The following is a 12,855-nucleotide window of genomic DNA, read 5'->3' as shown; positions in this document are numbered from 1 at the left end:
ATGATTTTTAAAATATTGATGATCAACAAATTGGGTATGCCTAGTTGTGTGCTTTAGTGCCACAACCTGTAGCTGTCATTGAGTGTGTTGGAAAGATGAATCAGGCTGCTTTATTAAAGAAAAGCTGTTTCTTGGAAATATACTTCTCTGTTTTTGTTAGTTTGGGCAACATTAACAAGGCCTTATAGAAAAAACATTAGGCTCATTTTGGTTGAAACTGATTATATCATATCCTCTCGTATAGCCTCCAGGAACTGCAGAGTCTCAGGCTCTTATGTTTCCAGCTACTGATTGTGGAGATATAAGCAGCAGTCCTTGTACAACTGGGATGGATGTACAAGATCAGATGCTTTTGCCTGCTTTAGGGTTTCCATCTTTTGACGGTTTCAACCAGCCACCTCCAGCAATTACGGAGGAGACAAATTACAAAAATCAAGAATTTACAAAGGATGGCCGGTCATCAGGTGCAGGCAGCATCCCTTTCGCGCCCTCAACAGGAGAGTTTGACCATCTGTCAAAAGCTGAAGCCAAGATGACATTCGCTCCAGAATATGCTGCTGTTGAGACACCCACAAGTGAATTCTCCACATCAATTTTCAGAAATCCATACTTGCCCAGATCACGGAAGGTCGAGAACTCACATTCAAGCTCCAATGCCTATGTATATGGTGCCACACCACCATCTTCTCCTTGCTTAGAAGCATCCGACGAGAAGCCTGATGTCTCTACAAAGGCAAAAGCAGGCCAGGGGAAGCGCGATGCTGGTTCCCTTCTTCAGTCTAAGAAATACTACACGTATGTCCAGAGCGGCCAACAACAGCTTGATAAACGATTAGTTGCCAATAATAATAGCAAAACCTCAAGTAAGAGTGAGGCATTGTCTTCTTCGGTTTCTGGTTTTAATTCTTCAAATGCTGTTGTTTCTCTCCAACGAAAGAAGACTGACAATATATTAGAAGGAGGACATTTTCTTCTGTCTCTTAAGACTGTGCTTGCGACTGAAGTTGAATGCATCATGTTCCAGGCTGCTATGTGCCGGATAAGACATATGCTGTTATCTCGCAGTAATCTAGTTTCCATTGGGCTGAGTAGGTTCGCTGGATATCCAGTTTCAGATCAGATCCCAAGTGATACAACCACCATGCCGGACAAAATTAGCATGTACGACATGAAGAAGAGAGACTCCATACCTGTTAGAATAGCAGGAGATATTGATAGTGGAATGCTTGATGGACCTGTTAATGCACCTGTTGGTGTTTGGCGCTCTGTTGGAGTTCCCAAAGGAACAAAACCTGGAAGTACGCTAAGTGTTGATAGCTCCTCTTCTCTGCCACACCATACACTCAATGAGGAAGGTATGGTTGCATATGGGCAAATGCAGCCTCTTCAGGAGCTTCTTGATGCCATGGCCTTTCTAGTCCAACAAGCGACTTCTTTCGTGGATGTGTCACTTGATATGGACCTCGGTGATGGTCCCTATGGTTGGCTTGCATTGCAGGAGCAGCGGAGGCGTGGATTTTCTTGTGGGCCATCTATGGTCCATGCGGGTTGTGGTGGTCTTTTAGCCTCTTGCCATTCTCTGGATATTGCTGGAGTGGAATTACTTGATCCACTATCAGCTGATGTAAGTTATATGACATAGACCCTACTTGAACACTTCTGCTTTCTATGATGCTTGATGCTTGTATGCTTTTAAATATACATGTCTGTTGCACAATCCTCTTCATTTACGCAGTGCTGTTTTGGGCACTTCATGTTTTTATATTTGCATTTTTGATCGGAAATCTATTTGAAATTTTACTTGGAATGTTTTGAGAAACATTGACGCCTGTCATTGCCAAAACCAGTAATCTATGTTACCAGGTTGCAAGTATGTGGATGTTTTAAGGTAATTTTTTTTTTTTTTTTATATGCAATCTGGGATTGAAATCATCACCTCAAGGTTCAGGTGCCGCACCTCAAATTGAGCTTTGCACTCATCCTAGCTTCAAAGCCAATTGATTTTGGGATGTGATAATTTTAAAGGTTTTACAGATGGGGTTGTGGGTGTGCTATTTCCTCATTTATGCACACTGTTTTCGTAAAATTCTAGCCATCTAGGTTTAAGCTGATTAGTGATGGAACTTTTAGCAACTAATGTTCCATGTGAAATGAGATCCCTGCATGTAGTGTAACAGAAAAGCGCATTCTTCCACATTTGTTTTCCAGAAGAAGCATTTTTTTTTTCAAGTGTTGATGCATTTCTATTTAAAGCAACCAGGATGCCACTAATTCATCTTGTGTGGTTGTGGCTGCTGCCTGAATGGGGCAATCACTTGGCTATATGCTGAACTTAAAGCACTTGGCAATGATCAAGATTATGTTATCTATGAATGCTATGCTTATTGCATTGTGTTTTCTGGATCCTTTTAGTTCACCACCAATAATTTCTTGTTTGATTTCATTTGTTACTTTTCCAACTTACCTTCACAATATCACATAAAGGAATTAATGCTCTAGAGGGATTACAGGGTTCTGAGCCTTAGCAAGGGCACAGTTTGCTGAGGTTCCCAATTCTGTTCATGTGGGTCTGGACCTCTGTAATCGAGGCTGTTTATCTGATGTGCCCCGATGGGATGCTCAATAAATTTGTTAGATTGGAAGATCCAAACACTTCAATATATGGCATTTTTCAGTTGATCGTGGACTGTTGACGTATTCTTTATTCTCTTAGCCTAGTTTTTCTGGGCATCAACTGAAGGATTAGGATCATTAGATATGGGGGACTGTTGGGGCATTATTCATCCATGGTGGGACCATCAGATCAAGTCTGGATATCAAACCCCTGCATGTACAGATTTGGGAGCCTCAGCAAACTAAATATGCTTCCCAGTGGGTGTGAGACTGTTTCTCCATGCAAATAGAAGGTGGATGTCAATATAGTTAAAATTCACGATATCATAATTTTAATGCGTATCTGTCTACCTCTTCCTCAGCCACTGTTGTTCAGCACATCTTTAGGTAGCTGAAGGAATGGTCTAGCTGTCTACCTCTCATAGACGGATCTCTCATTCGTCGCTCGGGTTAGGTGTTTGTGTTCTGAGGTCTTCAGCTTAGGGCTGTTTTAGCCTTGAGTTGTATAGCTGTTTCCTAGGTTTCTTTCTTTTTTCTTTTTCTTCTGTTTCTTCCCTGCTGTGGGCTGTCTTTGTTTTTGTTTTTGTTGTTGTTGTTTTTTTTTTTTTTTTTTTTGCTTTAATAATATTTCTCACTCTTCAAAAAATAAAAATAAAATAAAATTAATGCACAGGTTTTCTTGGAACAGGTTCATGCGTCGTCTGTGATTAGTTTGCTGCAGTCAGACATAAAAGTAGCTTTAAAATCCGCATTTCGAAATTTGGATGGTCCATTGTCTATCATTGATTGGTGCAAGGGTCGCAGTCAATCAGGTGATGCAGGAACTGCAGGTGATGGGTATTCTACTGAATGCTCATTTAGTGATGCTAGGGACCCTTCAAATACTGTTTCTCTAGCTGTTGGAGAGCCAATAAGCCCACCTCAGTCTTTGACCGGTGTCTCATCTTCCCTCAAAGGTAATCTTCTGCTGAATTTACATAAGAGATTATATGGCCTTGCATATCCACGAACTGTTGACATGTGAGTTGGTGGTCCAGACTATTGATTGGATGTGGACTGTTGCTTCATTTTCTTCTTGACTGTCAATTCGTAAAACCATTGATTGAAAGGTCATTGTCTCCCCTATCTGGAAGGTTCTTGTGTCCATCATCCATGTTAGGGTCCATCAGATCAACGGTTTGGGTCATTGACCATGGCCTCCATGTTTGAAATCCTTGGCATCAGCAAACTGTAGTTTTGCTGATTTTCAGGTCTCTATAATTGCTTTTTACATAATGAGATGGTCATTGTTTAACGTTTCACATGAGTTGGGCCACTAATTCACTGCGAGCAAAATACAGATGGAGCTAGACTGGATGACTCAAGCCAAAGGAGGTCGAGCCAAGAAATCAGTAATTCGGAATCAGAACAGCTGAGCTACTCTCGTCTCAAACCGACACTTTCGGTGCTCCCATTGCCTTCTATCCTCGTTGGGTATGCATCCTGTATGCATGTTGCTGTACACTTTTCATGCATTAAAGTACTCGGTGAAATTGCATGAAGATATCACAAATAACGGTTTCAATAATAGGTACCAGGATGATTGGCTCAAGACTTCATCAAACTCTCTACAACTTTGGGAGAAGGCTCCTTTTGAACCATATGCTCTGCCAAAGCCTGTAAGTTTCTCAAAAGCAATTTTAATTGTCACCCACAATTTTAATTGTCTTCCATTTTGTCACAGTTCCTTCCACTGTTATTTCTAGAGGAAAAAGGCTGTTATTTTCTTTCTTACTTACAAGAGCCATATATATTTTTTTAATTTAGCTTTTATTAATTATTGCAGATGACTTACTATGTTGTATGTCCGGATATCAATCCCCTTACATCTGCTGCTGCTGATTTTTTTCAACAACTAGGAACCAGTGAGTTTGATGGATATCTGACAATTAATGTTGTTTTGATTTGTGTATTTTTTCTGATTTCTATATGCATAGATGGTTTGATGTCTGAAGTTAGTTTCTGTACTTATTTTGATCTGTATTTGAAGAAGTAAAAAATTGCTTAATTGTATAATTTCAATCGTTTTTTTCTCAAGCGTTAACTTCTTTATAACCATGCCATCATATGCATGTAGCCTGACGCTAGGTCAATTTTACTTGGAAATGGCGGGAGCATTGTATTGGTTACTGCTTAAACTTGTCAAAGACAACTTGTCTGACAAAGCTGTAAAACAGAACTATCTGTAAAGTTGTGAATGCCTTGGAAAAATTCCGATATATGGCAAACTGTTGCACACTAGGGGAAATAACATGTTCGATTTAGCATATCTAAAATGTAGATGACAGGGCCAGTTTTTGGCGATCCATGTCTTCTGTATGGTGGGCCCTCAGTGGATGGAGGATAGTCCAAAATCTCAAGCATTGGATGTCCTAACTACCTAATTGCTCCTTTAAATGTAGTTCATTTTCTGTATCCATTTTCATTGGTTGGGTAGGATCATCTGATAATGTGTAATATCATCACGTGGCGCACGCATGATATTGCTCACCAGGTCAATGACTTAGGTTACTGGTAGTTGTGCCCCATCTGTATGAGTCATGGTTTTAAGTAATGATATAGGTAGGCATATCAGCCAGGCCTAGAAACGATATGATACAGGACTTGTCAAACCGTATCAGACGATACAGAATACAGGCCTGTTTCAGACGAATTTTTTAGCACAAAAAAAAAAAAAAAAAAACTTGAAAAAAATCATCATCATCATCATCTTCTAAGCCTTACCCCAACTAATAGGGGTCAGCTTGGAAAAAAAAAGGTAATTTTTTTTTAAAGATGACAAAATTATATTAAAAAGGAAAAAGATACAGAGATAGGATAAGAGAGTCTGCAGAGAATGCAGACTCAACTAACACCTAAAAAAGAAAAAGAAAATCAAATTCCTTAAGGGAATCGTCGGTACAAGCCCATTCAACCAACATTCTCTTAGCCTTTGAAGAGACAGCAAGAGGGGAAAGAGAAGAGTCCCTGAAACATCTGCCATTTCTCTCCTCCCAGACAGCCTACCAGATTGCTATGATTGACATCCTCTAGAGTCTAGTCCGCACCTTGCCGATATATACCCCATGCCAAGCCTGAAGAAGAAGATTCACTGAACCGGGAGTGCTCTAGCTAATGTTAAACCGCGATGGGAAATCTGACTAGATTACGGTGATAAAAGGGCAGAACATCAGCAAGTGATCTACCGTTTCTTCACCCCGCATACAACACAAACATATGTTAGGGAGAGTCATACCCCGCTTTCTCAAATTATCCATTGTGAAGATTTTCTTTTTGCCCACCAACCAACTGAAAATGATATGCTTTGGAGGAGCAGAATACTTCCAGATAAAATGGGGATTCTGAACTATATTGGCATTTGATTTACAATGCAGCTGGTTGTACGAGGATCTCACCGAAAATTTGCTGGATTTTTCCCCTCTCCAAATAATGGAATCTGCGCTAGACTGAGAGCGAAAAGTGGCATAAATGCATTGTAACAGATCCGCAAACTCGCCGATCTCCCAATCTTGCAAGTTTCTTCTACAGCCAATATTCCACACTGTCTTGCCATCCCTCTCAGTAAAACAATCAGCCACCAAAACTTTTTTATTAGGGGCAAGGCAAAAGATATTTGGAAAAGAATCTTTAAGTGGCTTATCCCCAACCCATATATCCTCCCAGAAACTGATATTCATCCCGTTGCCAAGCTCAAAGCCCACTCCTTTTAGCACCTCTTCTTTCATCTTCAAAATACCTCTCTAGATGGCTGACGCCATGTAGGAAGATGACTCTTTAGTCCACCACCCTGTAGCTGATTTCCCATATTTGCTTTTAATAATAATATTCCAGAGGTGCCCATCTTCTGATCCTAGTTTCCAAGTCCACTTACCAAGGAGGGCTCGATTCATATTCTTTAAATCTTTAACCCCTGCTCCACCACAGGGGATGTGATTACACACTTCTCTCCAATCAAGGAGATGAAATTTCTTTTTGTCTTCCATGCCATGCCAGAGAAAATCCCGCCTAAGTTTTTCCAAAACTGCCAGCACCGAACCTGGGCATTTGAAGATGAACATGAAATATAAAGGAAGATTAGAGAGGGCTGCCTTAATCAACGTGAGTCGACCTCCCAGCGATAAATATCTACAGTTCCATCTGGCCAGATACCTCTCAAACCTGGCTATAACCTTCTCCCATAGGTTCTTCGGAAGGCCTATGAAAGAAGTAGACAAAGAGCCCGAAGAGCAATCAAAGAGACCTGCTATATGGTCAATCTCTTCTTTTTCCATATTAACTCCGAACATCTTAGACCTACGTCTGTTCGGGTCGTCGCCGACGGTCGGTTGGTCAAATTTTCGGTCGTCAGAGAAGCCATGGATGAAGCTTATCCTCGATGGGGCGACCTTTGGCCCGCTAGGGAAAGTCCTTCTCTGGTTCCGGTGGAGGCGCTAGTGTCGTTGTCCTGTGCGCGTACACCCATCCCATGCTCCTGCGGCGCATCATCACTGACCTCTGACGCCGCTCCTCATATCGGGGTTGGTGATCGCATCCTAGTCGTTCGTGAGACACATGATGCGATCACTCCCTCCCGGCCGCCTTCTCCGGTCGATGCAGGCCTTCGTGCGTTGAGCTCCATGATGGGTGACGGCGAGAACTCGACGCGTGGCTGCCTCGAAGAAGCTACGGGACCGAAGACCGGTCACAAGATGGTTTATCCTGCAGATCTTAACAGGCGCGATACGATAGACCATACATGTCAGCAGCCGGCGTTAGACGAATTTAATATCTCTGCCATTTCGTCCCCTCCAATACGCTATGTTCGACGTGTGTCCTCTAAAGCTGTCTCCTCGAGCCACTCCCCTGGACACCCGACACGCCATTTAGCTAGATGGCTTGCTAACACCTACATTTCGATCAGGGACAGCGATACAAGTCCGGATCTGGGTTTGAATCTCAACCGTTCGTCTGAGTCGCTTCCTATCGCTCACTCTTCAAACTTTCATCCTCTAGCCTTAACCTCTAACCATCTTCAACCCCTACCCTGCGACATCGTCCCTGATACACCTTTTCGACTTGATTCGCCTTCAGCCATTTGGAAAACCCCCAACATGTTGCTCTCTCACTCAGATGACGATTTATCTTTGTCCAACTCTTGCGGCTCAGACTACTAGTCCCCCCCCTCACCTCTAAATTCTATCCCACCTTTTACCGGGCCCCAGCACCCTCTTTCAAGACAATTCCTCCTCCCAGGTGCTTCTTGCTAAACCTCTCCAGATGATCACCGATCCTGAGTCCGAGCCCACGCCATTGACAACAAAGAGTTCGGACCTGCCTGATAAGATGCATAATAAACGATGGATTAGAGAGGCCGTCGAACACGTTGGAAGGGCTCTTGGCTTATCTTTTGGGGACTGTATGGAGGATTGCATAGCTCTATTTCAGTGTATTGAGGAAAGAGGAAGACCCTGCCCCGAGACCAAACCTCCAGTGAAACGCAAATCCAAGCGCAGTGGTAACTGGGAACTTCAAGGTCTGGAATCTAGCCCAGGTCTAGTCACAGCCTCCAAGCCCAAGTAGCGGAGGCAGGGGAACCGGGGAAGTCAAGTTGATCAATGAAGGTGCTATCGTGGAATGTCAGGGGAGTGGGCTCCAAACATAAACGAAGCCTAATTAAAGCTACTATCAGTAGAAAAAGCCCAGATGTAGTTTGTCTTCAAGAGACCAAAGTTCCTCTCTTCCAAAATAAGCTGTTGTCTTCTTTATGGAAGGCGCTTGATGTGAAGTGAACTGCTCTGGACGCAGTCGGTAGCTCAGGAGGCATCCTTGTCGCGTGGAGATCTTCTAAATGGGACCTCCTGTCTTCTTCTAAAGCCTCTTTCTCGGTGTGATGTAACTCGGGTTAGACAATCCTTCTCAGGTCTGTTCTATGTGGTGAGTGATTTCAATGTCATTCGTTTCACAGAAGAACACTCTAGGAGGAGGAGGACGTCGTCGGCCATGCTCCAGTTCTCTAATTGGATTCAGACTCACGAACACTTTTATAATCCGTAATATCAAATCCATGTTGTAGTGCATGTAGCGAACCGATCTAATGTCTTGGCTTGCAACCTATTCCTTTGCTTTGAATGAATGAGTTCAAAACGACTCAAGTTCCTTTTGTAGCTAGAGAAAGAAGTTGTCTGGAGTAAAACTTTTATTGTTATTGTTTTGAGAAACCCTATATTTATGAAGCCACCAATCAACTGTATAAAAAAACCACTATATGTTATGCATGTAATAGTAAAATGTCAAATGCATCACTTTGCGCCATTAATAAAACAATTTCTACAATTACTTAATAGTAATAAAACATCAGTTTTTTTTACCCAGAGGTGTTTGAAAGATTACCCGTTGTGCAAGTGGATTAGAGAAGCTGCCCATGAGAAGTCCACATATTTCCAACTTTGGACAACATGTCAAAACATTTTTATTGTTTTAAGCACCGAATAACAAAACATGTACGGAATGAATAAGTAATGACTAATAATTAAAGACTTATACTCCATTCAATGGCTATATCTGCAAATCTAAGTTGGGCTATAATCTCTTTTATTATATTTTTGGCCTAACATGAACCTCTTGATTCTCGACAAATGTAGCATATCGGTATTCTGGTTTAAATAGTATCCTATATTACAAATACAATAATGAAAATAATACAAGACCGTAATGATTACATCATAAAATTAACTTAGAAATAACTAATTAGATTAAGTGCATAATGAACGTGCATGAGACATTACTAAAGTGGGAGTCATAGATATTTTGCGTACATCACCAATATATTATTACATATAATATTAAGTGCATAAATGTGCACGAGACATTACTAACGTGACAATAATAGATATTGTGTACATCGTCATTATATTATTACTTGCTGCATGAAATTCGTGGTGAAACCGATTCATCTAGTAATCTTTATAGTTGTCATAAGCTTCGCTTTCTCCATGGCATTGTAGATGAAGGCCATCGTAGGTATCTCATCTAATTCTATAAGATGGACTCTTATCAGTGGTTCCATCACTTTGAGCATTTTTTGCCCCTTCTTCTAGTATTTGTTCTCTCTTATGGTTTGCATAATCTCAACAGGTATTCGTGATATCTTTTACCCATGCTTCCCTATTCTCGTACAAACTCTTTAAGGGCAATAAAATTTATTGTAAATCAAGTTGTCATATGCCTTAGTTGCTCTTTCCTCTTCGTGAACTTCTTCATTATGATGTTTACTTGGTTATGATTGTAGATGGATGTCGTGACTTGCATTGCCATTTCTACCAATTTTGCAACATTTTTCTTCTTTTCAATATCTTCTAATATAAAGTCAATGCATTGTGCGGCACATCGTGACTAGAATAATTTTTTTCACTTCTCCATCACCATTTTTTCCACTAATTTGTATTATGCTTCATTATCAATAATAACTTGCACCATATTTTCCTCTTTAATTTCATCACAATCCTATCTATAAGACTGAAATTATACTATGTATTTTTTCATTGCCTTGGATACATCAATTAATTTATCAAACATCGTTCTCAAGTGACAATACACCATAAAGACTATCATGCGATGTCTAGTTGAGCTAGTCCAATCATCATACATAATAGTGTCTATTTTGTCGTATCGATCTAAAGGTGGTCACTTGTGCTCTCATACCTCTATACTTTGCTTCGATCCATTTCTCCGTAATCTCACAAATTGTGGGTGCTTTGACTCATTTACTTGTCTCTGCCACTGCATTTATCACCACTTGCCAATATGGGGAGTTGGTAACATTTGAAATTATGTTGCCATGCATGAATAACTTGGCTGCTGCCCTACCAAGCTTTTCAATCACATTTTTACCTCCCATTTGATTTTACATCCTCTGCTTTATCGCTCCTTAAACAAAATCGGGTCACTTGAGGGTCTCCATGGCTCCACCACATCACCAGCCCCGGGGGGAGCACGTGAAGTCTTTTGTTGGCTAAAGACGCGCCACAAACCACCAAACATACATTGACTTCCACTCCTACCCCTCCCCCATTGCCCCTCCTACATCACAAATGATCCCTTCTCTCCAAACATTTGCCGAATGCTTATCATTTTCACGAATATTGCATAAGCTCTCATCACCATCGTCACCTCCCTATTTGAATTTTCACCTTACATATTCATCATTACTAACATTCATATTATCAAGACTCAACAACTTTGCTCGGTTTGCAACGAGACCGTCCTGCTTCTTCTGTATACTAGCTTTTTTCCCGTCATCTCTTCTAAATTCTACTGCATCATTTGCGTTACATCTCTTGGCATGCTTGGGCATACCGCAACAAATGCAAACCCCCCCCCCCCCCCCCCCCGCCGCTCACAACACGTCACAAGTCCTGCCCCCCTAAGTCCAACTACAAGTTCTGCCACGTCAATTCTAATTCATCAAATAATTAAGACATCAATTCCAAAGTACTCCAAAAGCACCAAACTCCTGTCAAAACATAAACATATAATGTTGGAACAATATTATCTCAAACAAATACAAACAATTTTTAAAATTTTTTAATTCGGATAGTGTTGCGGATTTGGGAGACCACTTGAATACCTCCAATTGATGCAAAATTCATGCAATTTATGGCACTCATCCCACTAATGTATATCCCTAATCATTGGACATCATTCTTTTAAGTAATTTAAAGAAGAAACTTAATTTGGATGAATACTGCTGTCGATTTGGGGGACCATTTGAATTCCCCCAAATTGGCCCAAAATTTATGCAATCTATGAAACTGATCCCACTAATGCATATCCTTAAGCATTTGACATCATCCTCACTAAGCAGTTGTAAGAAAATTGAAATTAAACTTTGATGAGTAGTGTCGTCGATTTAGGGGAACACTCGAATGCTCTCAAATCGACTCCAAATTCATGCAATATGTGGCACTCATTTCACTAACGCATATTCCTAAGCATTTGATATCATTCACCCAAGTAATTTGAATAATAATAATTGAAAAATTAAAATTGACACTTTTTTATTGAAAAATAGCTGAAATTAAAAATTACCAAATAAATAGAAGATCAGATGAAAAACTATGATTTATATTGTATGCATGATCTAAAGAGTAGACATGTATTGAGAGAGAGAGAGAGAGAGAGAGAGAGAGAGAGAGAGAGAGAGAGAGAGAGAGAGAGAGAGAGAGAGAGAGAGTTGTGTTTAATGAACAGCATCGATTTTTATATGCCCATTTACACAGGACCATTACATCCCCATAACAGCCATTACGGTCCAAAAGTTTCATATCGGAGCATTACAACCCCATATCATGTAATGGTATGGATGGTTACCATACGTACGTAATGGTTATTGAACACTTTTCTCTTTGTTCAATCACTCTCTTCAAAAGTTTTATATTATCACTCATAAGTCTGATCTCACGATAATTAGCACAGCTTTGTTCGGTTTCATGATGAAACTTATGTCATAAGTTTGACGCCAGCTGCCACTTGACACAACCCTCCTTTATCCGGGATGGAGACCGGCAATGAGAGCACAATTCAGACCCAATTTAGATGTATGATGAAATTCCGAGTAAAATGTTATAAGGTCCTTTTCGTAATATCCAACAAGCTTGAAAGAATGCTACAGAGAAACCATCTGGTTCCAGCACTTTATTGTTGTACGTATCAAGTTATACCACTTCCTTTATCTCTTCTTCATCAATGCTTCTTTCAAGCCAGTCCCACACTATTCAGCAGTGACCTAAGGCCTCCAGGCAAGTTCAACACATCCTTCATTCGTTTACAACTTGGAGTAGAGCTGAACTATCGCACAGTTCATTTGAACCTTATCTTGAAAAAGAGAATTGTTGATTGTTAACTTATGGGTGTGGTTCGATTTCCATTTGCCTGTAGCCATGTTGTGGAAGAAAGCTTTATTTTTGTCATCTTCCCTCAATCATGCCACCCTAGAGTTTTGCTCAAACGAAGCTACCTCTTTTCCTAAAATCTGCATGTACTTTGCTTTAAGCTTCCTTCATTCTAATAATCTATCCTCTTCCACTATACATTCTCTTCCTTATCAATGGAATCAATATGACTTGGTATTTCTTCCTTCTTCTGCTCACGGAGACTGAATTTGTTTTTACTCCATTCTCTAAGATTCATCTTTAAGTCTGAAGCTTTTTCACACAACGATGGCTG

General features: G+C 40.6%; 1 protein-coding gene across 6 annotated transcripts in view; it reads left to right on the top strand.

Moving 5' to 3' along the window:
• LOC131246733 (mediator of RNA polymerase II transcription subunit 13) overlaps positions 1-12,855 on the top strand; it is a 45,046-nt gene that overhangs the window by 18,998 nt on the left and 13,193 nt on the right. For all 6 annotated transcript variants that reach the window (XM_058247107.1, XM_058247105.1, XM_058247106.1 and 3 more), the window contains 5 exons: positions 245-1,624; positions 3,302-3,569; positions 3,954-4,086; positions 4,184-4,271; positions 4,439-4,517. In XM_058247107.1, the coding sequence (XP_058103090.1) occupies positions 245-1,624; positions 3,302-3,569; positions 3,954-4,086; positions 4,184-4,271; positions 4,439-4,517 (1,948 nt within the window). The remainder of the gene's footprint in view (positions 1-244; positions 1,625-3,301; positions 3,570-3,953; positions 4,087-4,183; positions 4,272-4,438; positions 4,518-12,855) is intronic.

The sequence above is a fragment of the Magnolia sinica genome, chromosome 5 (assembly GCF_029962835.1).
Source record: "Magnolia sinica isolate HGM2019 chromosome 5, MsV1, whole genome shotgun sequence".
NCBI classification, from domain to species: Eukaryota; Viridiplantae; Streptophyta; class Magnoliopsida; order Magnoliales; family Magnoliaceae; genus Magnolia; species Magnolia sinica.
The sequence above is the reverse complement of the archived record's forward strand: the minus strand, read 5'-3'. Positions and strand labels throughout refer to the sequence as shown.